At 43.7% G+C, this 16,342-nt stretch overlaps 1 protein-coding gene across 1 annotated transcript in view; it reads left to right on the forward strand.

Moving 5' to 3' along the window:
* The window catches only part of INTS9 (integrator complex subunit 9), a 75,425-nt gene that overhangs the window by 43,800 nt on the left and 15,283 nt on the right, over nucleotides 1-16,342 (forward strand). Inside the window, exons 12-14 of the mRNA XM_064448300.1 lie at nucleotides 6,140-6,311; nucleotides 11,787-11,911; nucleotides 13,333-13,500. Of these exons, the coding sequence (XP_064304370.1) occupies nucleotides 6,140-6,311; nucleotides 11,787-11,911; nucleotides 13,333-13,500 (465 nt within the window). The remainder of the gene's footprint in view (nucleotides 1-6,139; nucleotides 6,312-11,786; nucleotides 11,912-13,332; nucleotides 13,501-16,342) is intronic.

Genomic DNA, 16,342 nt, shown 5'->3' on the forward strand with positions numbered 1-16,342 from the left:
ATAGTCCCTTGCAGCAATGAGTTCCGGTGGTGCCTGGTGCATAGTATAAAAGAGCATTTACTTCCTTTAATCGGTTACGAATGTAGTTGGCATTTCGCTTAACTATCTCTTGATTGTTGTTACAACAGGATAAAGAAACGTATCTTCATCTTCCCTACAATTCTTATTTTTAATTTCTCTTACTCTTCTCTCTATACTAAGTTGTTTGAAACTTTTTCATTCTCTGCATGGAAATTTTCCAGGTTTACGATTTATGTTACCCCTTTTGAACTCATTCCTTGTTCTGCTGTGCTGAACAAAACCAGACACACCGTTCAACTCTGCAGAGAACCCAAACCACTTCTGCGCCGTCCTTGTTACTTCTGCTTTAATGTAGTAGTAGGTGTTCATCATATCTCCTCCTGCACAATCACTGTGTCCAATTTATTGTGCTCTGGGCTGGCATTTTGTTTCCTAACATCCAGTTCAGGTGAGCAGGGAATATACTTTCCGTCTATTACGAGCAAGGAACATGGACTAAAGTGCTTCACGCTTGTAGGGATGGATTTGGACATCAATTCCTGCTAAAGTTAATATGAACAGAGTGTCCAGATTCTTGGACAAGCTTTTGAAGTCTCATCTGCAGCCTTTTAGTGGTGCACAAGCTAAAAGAGCTTCTTTTTAAAGGCATTTCTATGTGATTGCTGGGGTAAGAGCTGCTGTGACTCTGTTGGAGGGAGCTGGGATCTGGAGCAGGACTGCTGTACATTCCAGCCAGCGATTTCTCTGGAGGAAAACTGGAGAAGTGGAGTGGAGAAACAGTCATTTAGGGAAGGGGTGGGTCGCTCGGTGGGTGGCTCTCTCCTACACTTAAACAGAAGTGGCGATTCAGTTTTTCACCAGCATTTATTGTGTTGGGGAATAGAGGAGAAGGAGCTCAAACTGACGTAACGTTGGAAGCTTCCACAAAGTTAAAAACTGGAGTTTCCAAATGTTTGTGAATACAACAGGCTGGCCGGGGGAGGTGGTGGCTTTCACTTCCAAGGCACTGTATCAGTTATATTCTAGGATCCACTGTCTAAACAGGCTTAGATTTAAGCCGCACGATGCCTAGCTGAAATGCAGTGGAGCATAAATCAGTAATTTGTTTGGTTTAGAAATGGTATTCTGGTATCCCGGAACCAACTTGTGGTATTTTAACAAATTCCTTGAGCGCACAGGGATGTCCCATCCTAACACAGCCACAGCTGAGGAATTGGCCATCTCTGCAACCGTTCAAACACAAACCATGGATCGTACCCTCTGCACCATCCCTTTTGTGGAGGTAGAGGCTTTATAAATGAATAGTCGAATTGTTCTGGCACGGCAAAATGAGAAGCTTTCGCTCCTTTTCCTTTCTGCTCAATCTTTACATAGATGATTTCAGGCTACGAGATGAGTGAATCCAGACTTCTCTAAATGCCTGCAACAGAAAAATTTGAGAGGTAATTTATATTGATCAGTATTTGCTAGTGGAGGAAGAATGTGGATTTGCTGTCCTCTTAGTAAGGATTCTGTTAGCAGTGTCTAAGAGAAATGGCTAAGAAAAGCCTCTTCTTCTGACTGAAAATAGCCAGGGTGGGAGTAATATTGATTCTGTGGTCTTAAATACTAGCATTTGTCTTCTTCATCTTTGCTTCCCTCCTCCATATACCAGTTCCTGCGTAACACATTCAAGGCAATAAATACCTGGAACCAAGTGATTGTACAGTATTATGTTTTGTCTTATGGTATTATATAGAATTAGGCCCGTTAGTGTTGGCCTTACGAAGGGAGTGAGGGAGGTGAAGTAATAAATGCATCACTCATTCACTGATAAGAACCACATCTTTTCAAAATTCTGGATACAGAACACACACACGCGCAGAGTAAATAGCGCTGTGTTTTGGTTCACTTCAGTAAAGGGTACACAAAGGCTTTGGAGATTTATCCTGTTTATAGCAGCAGTTGCTGACCCCATAAATCAAGTCTACCGCTTTACAGGGAAGTATAACCATATGGGATTTAAAAAAACACAGCTCGCCTCAGTCTCGGTTCACTACTTTACCATCCTCTATCTCTTAAGCTTTCCGTCAAAAATGGATCTTTCTGTAGCAGGAAGCTCTGAATGTTGCTTCTGGTTTCCAGAAATCAGTCCCATTTTGAAAATACTCCTTGGCTAAATGCCAGGCATTGGTTATGGCCCAGGCTTGGTACAGGTTGGAGATCTGAACATGGCTGTTGTGCTTATACAACCCATCTCATCTGTAGGTATAAAAGACCTGTACAAATCATTACAAATTTAGTCCCCATAAATGATTTGTGAAATTTTCTTGGACCTGTTTTGCAAGTTCAGCTCCATCTATTTTTAATATGTTAATTAGAAAAGACTTTGCTGTAGACACTGAAGTCTACCAGCTGCTTTATCACTGGGGTGAGTAGTATGCCTCTAAACTTGTTTTTGTAGCCCTTCACCCCTGCTATGTCCAGCTGTGAGAATCAGAGATTGTGAGCTGAGATATCTTAAGAAAGAGTAAGAGTCTTCAGTAGACTTATAGAATCATAGAATCATTAAGGTTGGAAAAGACTTCCAAGATCATCAAGTCCAACCATCAACCCAACACCCCCAGGCCTCCTAAACCATGGCCCCAAGTGCCACGGCTGCACGGTGTTTGAACCCCCCCAGGGACGGTGACTCCCCCACCTCTCTGGGCAGCCTGTGCCAGGGCCTGACCCCTCTGGCAGGGAAGGCATTTTCCCTCACATCCAACCTAAACCTGCCCTGACGCAGCCTGGGGCCGGTTCCTCTCGTCCTGTCCCTGGTGACTTGGGAGCAGAGACCAGCCCCCCCCTCACTCCAGCCCCTCTCAGGCAGCTGCAGAGAGCGAGAAGGGCTCCCCTCAGCCCCCTCTTCTCCAGGCTAAACCCCCCCAGCCCCCTCAGCCGCCCCCCAGCACACTTGTGCTCCAGACCCTGCCCCAGCCCCGCTGCCCTTCTCTGGACACGCTCCAGCCCCTCCAGGCCCTTCTTGTCCCGAGGGGCCCAAACCTGAGCCCAGCACTCGAGGTGGGGCCTCCCCAGGGCCGAGCACAGGGGCCCCATCCCTGCCCGGCCCCTGCTGGCCACCCCAGTGCTGACACAAGCCCGGGGGCTGGTGGCCTCCTTGGCCACCCGGGCACTGCTGGCTCATGCCCAGCCGGCTGTCAGCCAGCACCCCCAGGGCCTTCTCCGCTGGGCACTTCCCAGCCCCTCTGCCCCAGGCTGGGAGCGTTGCCTGGGGTTGGTGTGACTTATCACAAAAGGTCTTCCAAGATTGAAAAAAAGAGATGGAGAAAAAAAAATCACCACACCTCAGAACATGGTGCTGAGGATTCAACCTGTGTCCCTTCCCCCTCCTGAGTTAGCACCCCAGTTAGAAGCAGTGCACCCCAGCATTACAGTAGATGTTCTATTGCTGGAAATAATTAAATAAAAATTTAAAAGAATGACGCGCACAAAACCCAAGGTCCTGAAAACTGGATTAGAAATCCTGTGTCTCTACAAAGAAATAGGAAGGGGTTTGAAGGTGCCATAATGTTTTGAAGAGAATGCAGCTTTTATGTTTATAAAAAAATGAACATTTGTAGAGGTAGAGCGGTAAAATAGGCTGTTGAGAATGCTTTTGCACATAGAGTGCTGCTCTCACATCTTAGCAAAGATTTGAATGCTACTGTGTACAAATACGTATATAACTGTAAGGAACCTGTGAAACAGGATGCTGGAAGAACAGTGTGTGATTTTCAGAAGTGTGTTACATAAATGCTAGCTGTAGAAATGTCTGTCACTTAGCTATCTGCTCGTCCCTGACAAAGGTTTGCCCTGGAATGTCACATATCCCATTTAATATTTGAAGTAGAAATTGTCCCCTTCTTCCAGTTTACCCAATTGAAACCACTTTTGCAGCTTCAGTTTTGAGGCTTTTGGCTTCCCTCAAAAAGTCAAGGAAAAAGCTTCATGGGCCATTTCCTACCCGTTCTTTTAAATGCCAGTATTTTATGGGATTAGATTTATTTTGCACATTGTCTGCTAAACTGCAGTTTTTATTACTGAAGCTAAGTTTAGATTCTAAATATTGCACTCCAGATGTGTTAATCAGAAATCTTTACTAGTCTTAATTGCAGAGATGTTTTCAAGATTTAGTGCATATTAACTGCCAGAGCAGTTATTGGCTGTTTTTTTTTTTTTTCAAATTTCCCTCTTGAAGATTAAACAGGAATTTGATATTACTAATAAGCTGCAGAAAGTGTAGCCCTACCTACTTCCTCCGTGATCCAAGGATCCACAGGGAAGTAACAGGCCGTGTCTACCTACAGTCTCCGTCCTACCTCAAACCCCAATCCCATTCCCTTCCAGCCATCCAGGTATCGCACAGCAGTTTTAAACAGGGCGTGTGGGAAGTCAAATGCAAAATCACAGCAAAATATTTGCAGTTGGGAACTTGAAGGCAACCAAACTCAAAGAAGCAAAGGAGAAAGATAAATATTGGCGCCTATGTGCAGCCAACTTTTATTGGATGGGTGTTGAGGGTAAGTTTGTACATTGCCGGTTCTAGCACCAAAGCATATCTGTAGGTGGTGACAGTTAGAAGTTGAGTAGGGTTGATACCTTCGTTCAGTGATGTTAAATTCAATTAAGAACCTGATTGTATAGTAACCTTAAGTTCTGAAGTGCTTTGCTGCGCGTGAATTGTTAGGAGGCTTAAAGACCCGTCAGAGTTCTCAGCTTTCTGTTCGCTCCCGTGTCGGCACCCTATCTTGAGTTAGATCTACTGGTAAAAAGCAACAAATAAAAGAGAATATGGAAAGATGAATTACAGCTTTAAGAGACCAGAAGAGCTTGCTTATCGTAATGTTCTTTATTAGTTCCTCTTGAAAATCAAATACGTTAGGATGAAAAGGAATGTCCTGGGTGGCGGGGTTTTCTGCTAGAAAGGCCCGATGCGTACATCGTGTTAGGGCATGTAGGGAAGAGCACGCCAGTCGCTAATTAGTGGTATCGTCTGGGGTTCCCGCGGTACAACGGCTGCAGAAACGTGTCACTGAACCCTGCGTATGTGAGCGCTGTATTTTGAGCAATGTTGCAGTGCCTGGCAGCAGACAGCAACGTATGGAGAGATCTTTGATGGACAGTCCCACCTCCTTTAAAAACTGGCTGACAAAGGCAGTACCATTCCCCTCTTTCGCACTCATATTTCCGTGTATGTTCTTAATTGTTCAGTGTGTGATTTTGTTACGTTAAATGGCATGCTTTTTCAGAAAACTATATTTACAGTTATTTTCAGGCCCGGTAGGGAAGCATATACCTGCCAAGAAAATACTTGCGAAATATTGCATGGAAGTGCTTAGCAGACTAGTCTATTAATTCGCTTTTGAAGTTGAACATTGCTTTACAGATTAGAAAACAGAGGCAGGAGAAATAACGCAAAATTCTTTTTCAAAAAGTGCCTTGATAAATAAACTTCCCCATCTTAGTTCCACATGCAGAGTTGATTACACTCTGTTTGCCAGCTCTAGTGACAGGCACTTCTTACTGCTCCTAGTTCATTGTCATTACTAGTTCCAGCCATAGTTCGGGAAGGGCAAGCCGGTCTGTTCTTTCGTATGTTTTTTCAGAGGACTCGACTTTGTGTGAACCCATTATACCAATGAAACTCATAGCAACACACTGCTGAAGGCAAAATTGCCTAGTACTACTGTGATGTAAGAAAACCAGGTTAAACATCAGTGCCCAGAGCTCTTTGTAGACATGGCAAATAAGAAAAAGTAGTTTATTTTATGGCAGCTGAGCACTCTGCTCACTCCGTGCAACTCTAAGCAGGGAGTGTTTGCAGAGTCTCCACTCAGTTACCGTACTGCTGGTACCAAAGAAATGAGAGCCAGGACTTGGAGGCACCTGGCCCCATCCTCTGACTTCCTTTTCGTAACATTTAGTACAGTCATGACCAAATTCGTTGGAAAATCTAGGGGATATGCAGGAAGGGACTCTGTGATAAGTAAGAAATAAACTGTAAAATATTTATAATCTTCTCTAAATAAACACACTGAACTACAAAGCACAGAGTCATGAAAAGTTTGTAATGTCTGGATTTTTGTTTTTATTTCAGCTCATTCAGACAAACAAACTGAAGCATTATCCGAGCATCCATGGAGACTTCAGCAATGACTTCAAGCAGCCATGTGTTGTGTTTACTGGACATCCCTCTCTTAGATTTGGGGATGTGGTTCATTTCATGGAGTTATGGGGAAAATCTAGCTTGAACACTGTTATATTCACAGGTAAGTAAAATGCAGTTATCATTGTCAATTTAACAGTAGGTTGTGTGCTCTTGTTAAGTGTGGCCGTATCCTGGGGGCCTTACTCATTTGTTCAGGGGCAGAAGTTTCTGACTTCAGTAGGAGCTCATCTAAATTAAGACCCCAGGATTGACTGTAGGGACAAATGTAATTCATTTAATTATTTAATGTGCCATTTAATTCATTTTAGCCCTGCAGAGCCAACCTTTGCCATGCAGAGTCCATTCTTGCCATTTCTAAGCAAAATCTTTGTTAAGCACAGCAGTAAAATGCCTACAGGAAATTAATTTTTGGATTAAAAACAGCTGCCTGCAAGTTAAACCCAGGCAAGACCTAACTGATGCTGGTTAGACAGGAGAAACACTTCTTCTCCATATTCCATTGGAATCGCAAATCTTTCCTCATTCTTTCTCCTGCCCTTTCATCAAAACCTCAGGCAACCAGGCAGTCTGTTTCTAAAGATGTTTCTGTCATCTCTGCCGTTTCAGAAGCGTGCACCCCTACAGACCTGGCAGTTGCGATCTATCCCATTGGTGCCTTTTGGCTGAGCTTTTTTTTCAGCTCCTTTTTGGCTGACAGACGCATCTGTATCTGAAGCTGAAGGTACAGCTCTAGCTAATACCCTGGGGAGCTGTTCTCTTTCTCAGTGACTCAGGCTGCCAGGGGCACAACAGGACTTTTAAGTTCCTCCACTTCTCCCAGTCTGCTTCTAGTGCTGACCCTACTTGTAACGGATTTAATGAATCAAGCCCCATCCGCCTCAGAACGAGCTATGGTCTGAGAGCCGCGGGACAGCTGCGTCCTGGGATCGTGCCAATCATTAACAGCAAGACAAAGGATTTAAGAGAGAACATGAAGCTTTTGTGAAAAATAGCAAAGGGGATATCTTCCAGAGTTTGATCTCCTTTAAAAAAACTTCAAGGCCTTCCCTCAAACTGGTGTTCTGTCCAGGTGCCTCCTTTTTGTACCCATTGTGTCCTCCAAACAGAACCCTACAGTGGGCACTCTTCAGATCGGAGAAGGGAAATAATCCTTTCATAGAATCATAGAATCACAGAATGGTTTGGGTGGGAAGGGACCTTTAGAGGCCATCCAGTCCAACCCCCCTGCAGTAAGCAGGGACATCTTCAAACAGAGTAGTTGTCCTTCGGGCTGTTGCTACTGATTTTATGTATAACAAGCTCTGGTATGACTGGGAGATGTGTTCTATATAATTTAGCCAGATAAAAAAGTGTGGATTTTGGACTAGGACAAAGTAATTAGAAATAGGGAGGAGAACACAGAGTAACTAATCAAACCTACTCCCACAGCAAGGGCATGATGGAGTCCCACTGTTAAGCTTATTTTCCACCTGTTTTTAGTAAGTGGGACTGCTGGAAAGCACACAACCTCCTAAAGCAAACAGGATTGGTAAAGAGTTATTTCTTTCCTTCTTTGTTTTTTTGGGTTTTTTTACTATATACTTGAGGATAGCAATGGGCAAGTCCCTTTGATTCTTTCACAGTACTGATACCAAAAAGTATCACAGTATTGTGATACTCTTAAACCAAATTGGAAAGATTTAAAGAAGTGTAAAATTAGCCCTACTGCAAGGGGAGGGAAGATCTAAGGGGGTTCCTGCTGAGCAGGTCAGACACTAGAACCTAGACTGTGTTTGTGCTGGGGAATGGTTCATGGTACCACAGCACTAATGTCATAGCTGTGACAGTACCCATCTCCTGCCCTTTGAGGTAGTTTCAGGAGATATGCCCTAACTACAGTAATGGGTAAAATTGCAATATAAATATGCATTATCTTGGAAATAGCGAATGCTGCTCCAGTTGGGACTTCAATTAAAACCAAAGTGTGCACACCCTCTGCTGGGTTGTGCAGAGGAAATCAGTGGCATTAAGCATGTTCTGAATGTGCTACCCACCATCAGAAACTGGCCTTTAATGGCAAGGACTCTTATTCTGTGCCTTCTTGTAGGGAGAGGTAATTGACCTTTCGGTATTAAAATGTAACCCTTCTATGAAGTGAGGAAGTAGAGCAGGCTTCTATTAGAGCCTGGCCCTGGCAAGTTGTTAAGGCATCTGAATGGCGGTTGTAACAACCTGTGTGGATACATTAAGTCAGGGTCTTTGAGATTTGTTCCCAGTTTATACTTCAAATGAAACTCCAGTTGAGATGAGCTTTGGTTGAGGTGACCTTGGTGTGCACAGTGATTCCAGGCGCGTGTGGTGGCTTGTTTCCTAAATTTATCTATCTGTGGCTTTTGGAGTACAGCTTCTGTCTCTCTCTGTAGCCATACCCATTCGGCAGGATGTTCCTGCTTCCTTATGACTGTCTCACCTGGAACAAATGTCTACAGAAATTCCTAGCTGATTAAATTCTTCTGTTCTTAGTAAGTCCAGTGGAAATCTGAAGTGCTTCCATTGATGCCCAGGATTTTTATTATTTAATTATCTAGCTTCTCCTGTTTTAAGATAAAATCTCCTATAGTTATGAAAAAAATGTGGTCCACTGAAGCAATATGTAGTAGCAGATGGATAATGTGAAAGACTCCTAATTTATAGTCATTAGGACCTTTAAACTACAGGCCGTGCAGTATTGTTAATGATAATACTGCTTGTTCAGTCCACAGGCGCTACAAGTCTCCACCTTTCCAATTTGTAATGTAAAAAAACAACTATGAGAGAATATAGACTAACACAGCAGCTGCAGCCAATAGACAGGACGCCAGCTGTGACTGAGCTGCAGTGCTGCTCTGCTTGCCTGTGTCACCTGCAAATGTTACCGCTGAAGCAGTATTGAGTAGTTTATCGATTAAAAATATTGAATACCACTGAGCCACAAAGAAATTGTAGAAGAAAACATGGTAGAAAGAAGTCTGCTTCTTGCTCTCTCTCCGATAACAACAATGCTTTAAAAACTAACTCCCTAGGAGATCTTAAAAACAGTGCATGCATGCCACATTAGTGCTGTACAGTGGAAGGTTTTATAACTCATTGTCACACAGTATTAAATCAGATGTCTTGGGGGAAAAGCTAAAGACCTGTATTTCTGTCAGAAGAAGTCAATATTTGTCCTTGACAGGCACTGTCTTCCATCAGACAGGTGACTTCTGGTTTTTTGGTGGTTTCAAAACAGCTATTCCTGTATGTCACATGAGTTCACTGTGAGATTAGCTCAGGTTGTTTTTCACGTGTTCTAAATCTTCTAAGCCCTGTGCTAGAATTCCTTCTTTAGAATTTCTCACTTTTCCAAGGCTACTTACATTCCTATTAGTCGTTCGGAGAGACTGTAGGCTGGATGCCATTTTGGATTCTTAGATCAAAAAATCCACGTCTGTAGATTATCTGAGCCTACTGATTCCACAGCACTTCGTCTGAATAGGTGCTGCCTCCTGGCATTCTCAGATACAAGCAGTCAAACCTCTGTGTCATCCACAGCACCAGGTGGGATGGAAAAGCTCTCTTCTGATAACTTTTTCAACTTACTATTTGCAGTTTCATTGTATATCCCTGCCCGACCTGTGCCTGACTTAAGTTTTCTGGTTTTCCCCAATGAGTTCTAAAATGTCTTGATTTAACCCTAATTGACCAGCGATCATTCTTCACCTAGCTACCTTCTTAGTATTCCTATTTATAAGCTTCTCTTTATTGCTATTAAATTTAACTGCCGTTAACTCCCATTTTTCACACAGATATTTTTAGGCTTTGTTTCATTGCCACTAACACATCTGCTTTTAATGAGCATGGCTTTTTGCCTAGGATAATTTTTATTTCATGTTTGTGGATTCATGCCTTTTTGGGAATCTAGTAAGATGTTCTTGTACAACTATCATTTTTTGTTAATATTTCTCACTTTGATGTTCCCAGGCAGTTATTCTGACAATTGCTTTAAACTTGGGAAAATTATCCCTTTGACAGTTCCAAACATATGTATCATTGGCTGATGCTATATTCTGTTCTCACAGGGTAAATATAACCACATCATGATCCCTGGTACTCAGCCAGCAGCAGATTTTTAGGCTAGCAATTAACTTGTCTTTATCAGTAGAATGAGACCACCACTCTGGGTGCTGAACTTCCTGTGGTAAAGTGTTAAGGAGATTTTTTTCTTGCTGTCTGCAAGAGAAATCCAGCCAGTGCTCTCCTCAGGGTGATGTAAGAACGCAGAAGATGGCTGTCTAAATCTAGACTGAAGCCTCTGTATTTAAGTTTCCTTTAAGTTCACCCTTTTACACAGCCTGAGCAGATACCAGCGAAATACCTCATACTGTTTTCTAGCAAGGCTTGGTGGTTCGCAGCTGCACTTCACTCTGCAGGTTGTCCTTTGAGGCCCTGTCGTTCAGAACAGTCTAGCAGATAAGTCTTTTGTGCATCCCTTCCTCTTTTTCTCATTCTGAACTTACCAAACTAATACCAATTTTAATTTTTCTAGCATTCCTTCTATGCTATCTATCTCACAATTATTAGGTAGATAGTGATGGACTAAGCTTTTCCGTGTCATTAGTTGGTAACCCTCCGAATCAAGTGGCTACACGTATCCTACGCTGAGTCACCTATGAGACCTGTGTTTTTCATTCACCCAAAAATAGTATTTTTCTGTGGTATTCTCAATGTTGTATTACTCTCTGTGTGAGTAAAAGCCCATTCCGTGCAGGACTTTTTCCTGGCAAACTTCTAATCTGATTTTTAAAAGTCAATAATAGGAGTACAAAGGGAAGTTGAGACTGGGTAGGTCTAATAAAGATACCAACTAATAAAGTTATCACAGCCCGTCTCTCCTTCTGGGTAGCCCCTACCACAAGCAGCCTTCAGTTCATACTGGCCTGAACTAGAACTGCTCTGCTGGCATAGCTGTAAAAAGCCCAATTACCTGTCCCTCCAACTCCCTACACGTCCTCTTGGGTTATATTAATATTCGGGCCTTGTTTTCCACCAGTCTAAACCTGGCACTTAGATTAAAAAGAGAATAATATATATATATACACACACTGTAAGGAAAAAGCGGAGATGGGAGGTGATGTGTCTGTAGCAGAGGACATTGGTGCATGTTGATCAAGATACAATCTCTACGCTGCATTTTTGTCATAGTGAAAAACAAGCTGACACTTGGGTTATCTTATGATACCAAAAATGTATACATCTTGCCTTCTTTTACAGGATCTGATTAAAATAAGAGATAATGTTTTTGTCTTGATTAAATTTGTTACAAAAAATCATGCAATAGTGTGTTCAAGTTAAATAGTATTGCTCTGTTGCTTGATTAAGGTAAGACTAATCGTGGGCATAATTTTCATCAAATTAACTGAAAATAACGGGTGGGGGAAGGAAGAAGGGAAGAGAAATGTATAACAGAATTAACATTGCTGAGCAACAGCTTGTCTAGACTATAATGTGGAGTCAGAGAGGAATTGGGCCATCTTTGTTCTTAACAGGCATTCAGTGTTCTCAACATTTCTCTTTTCAGAACCTGATTTCTCTTACCTGGATGCCCTGGCTCCTTATCAACCTTTGGCGATGAAATGCGTTTACTGTCCCATTGACACAAGACTGAATTTTATTCAGGTGTCTAAATTACTCAAAGAAGTCCAGGTAATGAATTTCCTGTCACTTTTCCTTATTTTTTTTTACACACCTGAAATAAATAGGTCAATTGTGGACGAGCAAAATCAAGACAACACCCAGATCCTTTTTTCCATGAGAGAGCACAGAGCACTGAGCTCTCCTTTATCATCCTGCTCCAAACTGGATATGGCATGACTGCCAATCTCTGCACAGAGTGCCTGGAAGATCCCTAAAAGCTTAGAGCGCAGAGCAAATGGTGTGTACATTCCTTTCCTCCTTCTTAGGTCTATATAGTCGTAATAACTTTTTCCTTTATTCTTTTTCTTGTTTGTGTGATTAAGCCTGGCTGTGTCTAATACAGTCTTAATGTAAAGGGTACCCAGTGCTGAGTATCCTCAGCGCCCTCAGCTTTAACCTCTGCTCTTTATCCTGCCATTGATACTTGCTTTGGTCCTGGCACTGCTGTTCTGGAGTTTCACGGCTCTTCCAAATCCACAGCTTTCCTTACTCCATTTGCAAAATCCAGACGACTTTTGTCTAGGGAGAAGGCCAGAGCGTTCATGTAGTCTCTGCTTTTCCCCCCTTGACTCTTTTTGGGTTTAGTGGCTTCTCATTGTCCATCCGTTTCTTCTGAAATTTACTTTGTGACTCATGCCATAATTAGAATAATCCCCAGGTTTTTTCCTGGCTGAGCTTTTCCCTTTGTCCTGTTTTCAACTTGTTGAACATAAAAATGGATATTCTTCCAAACCTCTTAACAATGTCTGGATCATTTTGTCTTTGTTCTGTGGCCCGGCTTGTCACCGCACACCTGAGAGCAATTGCCATTCCCTGTTTGTCTGACAAGCATCTTCTTCCATGTTACTACTGAAGTGTAATGCTGTTTCCAAAACAGTCTGGAGAAACACTGTCTTGTCCTTTGTCTTCCTTAAATCCCGCAGTGATCCTTGTGGCAACCAGCCCGTTTACTCTTTGTTAATATATTGCTGCCAGGTCACAAAAACTCAGAGCTGCTTATTTTGCTAATGTTTTTGCAGCCTTGCATATTGATGCATCTGCCTCACTCCATGCCATTTTGTGATGGTCTCCACCACCAGTCTCATTTGCTTCCAATTTCAGTGACAAGGATTTGGAAGAAAAAGCTAGTGAATATTTTTTTTTTTCTCTCCTTATGGAAGCTAATACGACTGCTGATATTGAAGCGGTGATTAAAGATGCAAATCAAGGCCTTGTTACTCTGGACACTGTTGTATACAAAGACTGCCTGCTCCTTGAGCAGTTTGTTCCAATACTGACTGGATCTTCTGGATTGCATCTTTTGGATGTTGTTTTCATAAATTAGCTTGCGAACAACAACCTGCAGACCTCCTTATGGCAATGATTACTGTTGTAGGGCAGCACACAGAACAAACCAAACATTTTTGTAAGTCACCACTCTTCTTTTCCAGCCTCTCCACGTCGTTTGCCCGGAGCAATACACTCAGCCACCACCCACCCAGTCTCATCGCACAGATCTGATGATAGACTGCCAGCCTCCGCCGATGTCCTACCGCAGAGCGGAGGTGCTGACTCTTCCGTACAAGCGGCGTTATGAGAAGATCGAAATCATGCCAGAAGTGAGTAACAAAAGTGGGGGAAAAGATGGTGGCTTCTTGCTCGTACAGCCAAATCCAAGCTGCTGCTTCAGTAGCCCCTTTGGCTAAAGATGTCTTGTGGCTGTGATTTACTGTTGACTATGATCATGTAGAGCCCTTCCTATCATATGGAGGGCTAAGAAAGAAGCATTTCTGAGAGAGAATTTCACTTTGTAAACTAATGGGAATTGAAAAAAAAACATTACGGGCAAGCAAAAAATATGCTCAGGTTAGTTGTCCTTTGCAAGGATGTATTGCATCTCAAAATACAGAGCAAAGGGCCATCTCTGCTAGCCACCTGTGAGGCAAGTCAGTCATCTCCAGTTTAAATATGAGCAAGTTGAGGCACTGCAGTTTGAATTAGGTGCCCAGGGCCATGGAAAGGATCTGTGCTGCCATCCAGTGAGACCTGGACAGGCTGGAGAGCTGGGACGAGGGGAACCTCATGGAATTCAACAAAAGCAATATGCCCTTGGGGCCAAGAAGGCCAACGGTGTCCTGGGGTGCATGAAAAGGAGCGTGGCCAGCAGGGCGAGGGAGGTTCTCCTCCCCCTCTGCTCTGCCCCAGTGAGGCCACAGCTGCGGGGCTGCGGCCAGTTCTGGGCCCCCCAGTTCAAGAAGGACAGGGAACTGCTGGAGCAAGGCCAGGGCAGAGCTGCCAAGGTGATCAGGGGCTGGAGCATCTCCCTCGTGAGGAAAGGCTGAGAGACCTGGGTCTGTTCAGCCTGGAGAAGAGAAGGCTGAGGGGGGATCTCATCCATGCCTATAAATATCTGAAGGGCGGGTGTCAGGGCGATGGGGCCGGGCTCTTTTCAGTGGTGCCCAACGCCAGGCCAAGGGGCCACGGGCACAAGCTGGAACACGGGAAGCTCCACCTGAACATGAGGACAAACCCCTTCCCTGTGCGGGTGCCAGAGCAGGGGCACAGGCTGCCCAGAGAGGCTGTGGGGTCCCTTCCCTGGAGACATTCACCCCCCGCCTGGACACGGCCCTGTGCCCCTGCTCTGGGGGTGCCTGCTCACGCAGGGGGTGGGACGGGATGAGCTCCAGAGGGCCCTGCCAACCCCCACCGGTCTGGGATTCTGTGAAAAGATCTGGGAGTTAGTAGCAAGGAGTTGTCTTTCTCCTTCCTCAGCTGTACCTGCATGAGAAAACACTTTCCGTTGAGGAGCAGTATTCAGTCATACATTAAAGGCATAGTAGTGAAATGGCTCATTTGTATTACAACAGTTTCAATAAATGGTTAATTCCTACGGACTGCTGAAGTCCAACAGGTTAATGGGTTGCTTGTAGCCATGTATAATGTGGGCTATGTATGCCAGCAACATCTATTAATAATTTATTAACCCCATAAATCAAATATAAATGTACCCGTAATACAAAGGGTGATCCATATTCTAACAGACATGATCTTAAACCATTTTTTGACAATCCAGTCAGCACAACTGTGTCCTTGGATCAAAGGTCACAGTGGCTTTTTACAAGCAGGCGTTCTGCCCTTTGGAAACTGTTGAATACGTGACTTTACTTCTTATCAGAGTGTAGAGGGAAGAAGTACCCTTAGTACCAGACACGAAGTACAGAACTGGTACGCACGTAACAAAATCCCTCAGCCAGTCTGCAACGCCCATTCCTGCCATTTCACGTGTGTCTAATTTGTGCATCGGTTCTGTTAGGAGCCTGTGCCCAGCTCACTGGTGAGAGGACTGCCAGAGACAAGGAAGGATTTTTTAATTAGAAAATACACTTGGATGCAGCTCCATTATGGCATGTATATTTAATTGTTTTGGAGATTTGCATATTTATTGGATCCTGTTAAACCTAAGACTAGTAAAAAGTGGCTTCCGTTCACCAGCACGACCGAAACAAATCTTGCATTCTGAGTGCAGAGAGCCAGCACATGATTTACCTGTTATTTAGATTCCACTGAAGCTTTGGGTTTTCCCCTAAACTGTGAGGGTGTAAGTGAGCTTTGTATGTGAGCCTACTATCCCTTGTGTCAGCCCTGTGAAGAGGGTCGATACCAGCCTTCCCTGCAAACAGAATGCAGATTAGCACAGATGCTACAGATGAATATTCACCAACCCTCATACATTTTTAAGTCCCTATCAAGTGGGAGGGTTGTCTAAAAGCTAGGCTGGTCCATGGGAGTCGCAGGTTAAGTTTCTTGCTCTGTCAGAGTCTTCCTGTATGATAAGCATGAGTCTGAAACACAAAATGCAGCTCACACTGGAAAAGACACCGAGTTCCCTGGCAGAGCTTATTAGTCTGAAGGCAGCGCCATGCTCACAGGCTAGACCGCATCAGAAAACAAGTCAGTAATTCTCTTGTTGGCTTGGCTCTTGACAGCAAGATCCCTTACACTTGAGGCTCAAGAGGCCATGTGGATTCAGCCTCATTGGCAGCCACTAATGTGAAAATGCTCTCCATTTCTCAAATCCAGATCTCCTGTGGTTTTTAGGTGCTGTCTGTCACTGAAGCAAATGGATTCTTCCTATACCTGGAGGTAAAAACAGCGCGTAGAAATAAAAGCACTTCGCAAAACTGCTGGGATGTTGGAGGGAGGATGCCCTGTAGCCAATGGGGTATTCACCAACCTGGGAAAGGTTATCAAAGAATCACACAGGAAACGAGAGCTGGGTTCTATTGCATTGACTTCAGCTAGGAGTTCGAGCAGAAAGCTGCACAGACAGGAATATTAATAGAAATGGCCCTTTTTTTTCCCCTCTAACAAATAACATCGAATTATATTCACACAGGAGTCCTTATTTCAAAGCTGTCTGTGCTCAGTGAATAAAAATCTCACGTGATTTTCCATGTCCAG

The sequence above is a fragment of the Phalacrocorax carbo genome, chromosome 3 (genome assembly GCF_963921805.1).
Source record: "Phalacrocorax carbo chromosome 3, bPhaCar2.1, whole genome shotgun sequence".
Classification (NCBI taxonomy): Eukaryota; Metazoa; Chordata; class Aves; order Suliformes; family Phalacrocoracidae; genus Phalacrocorax; species Phalacrocorax carbo.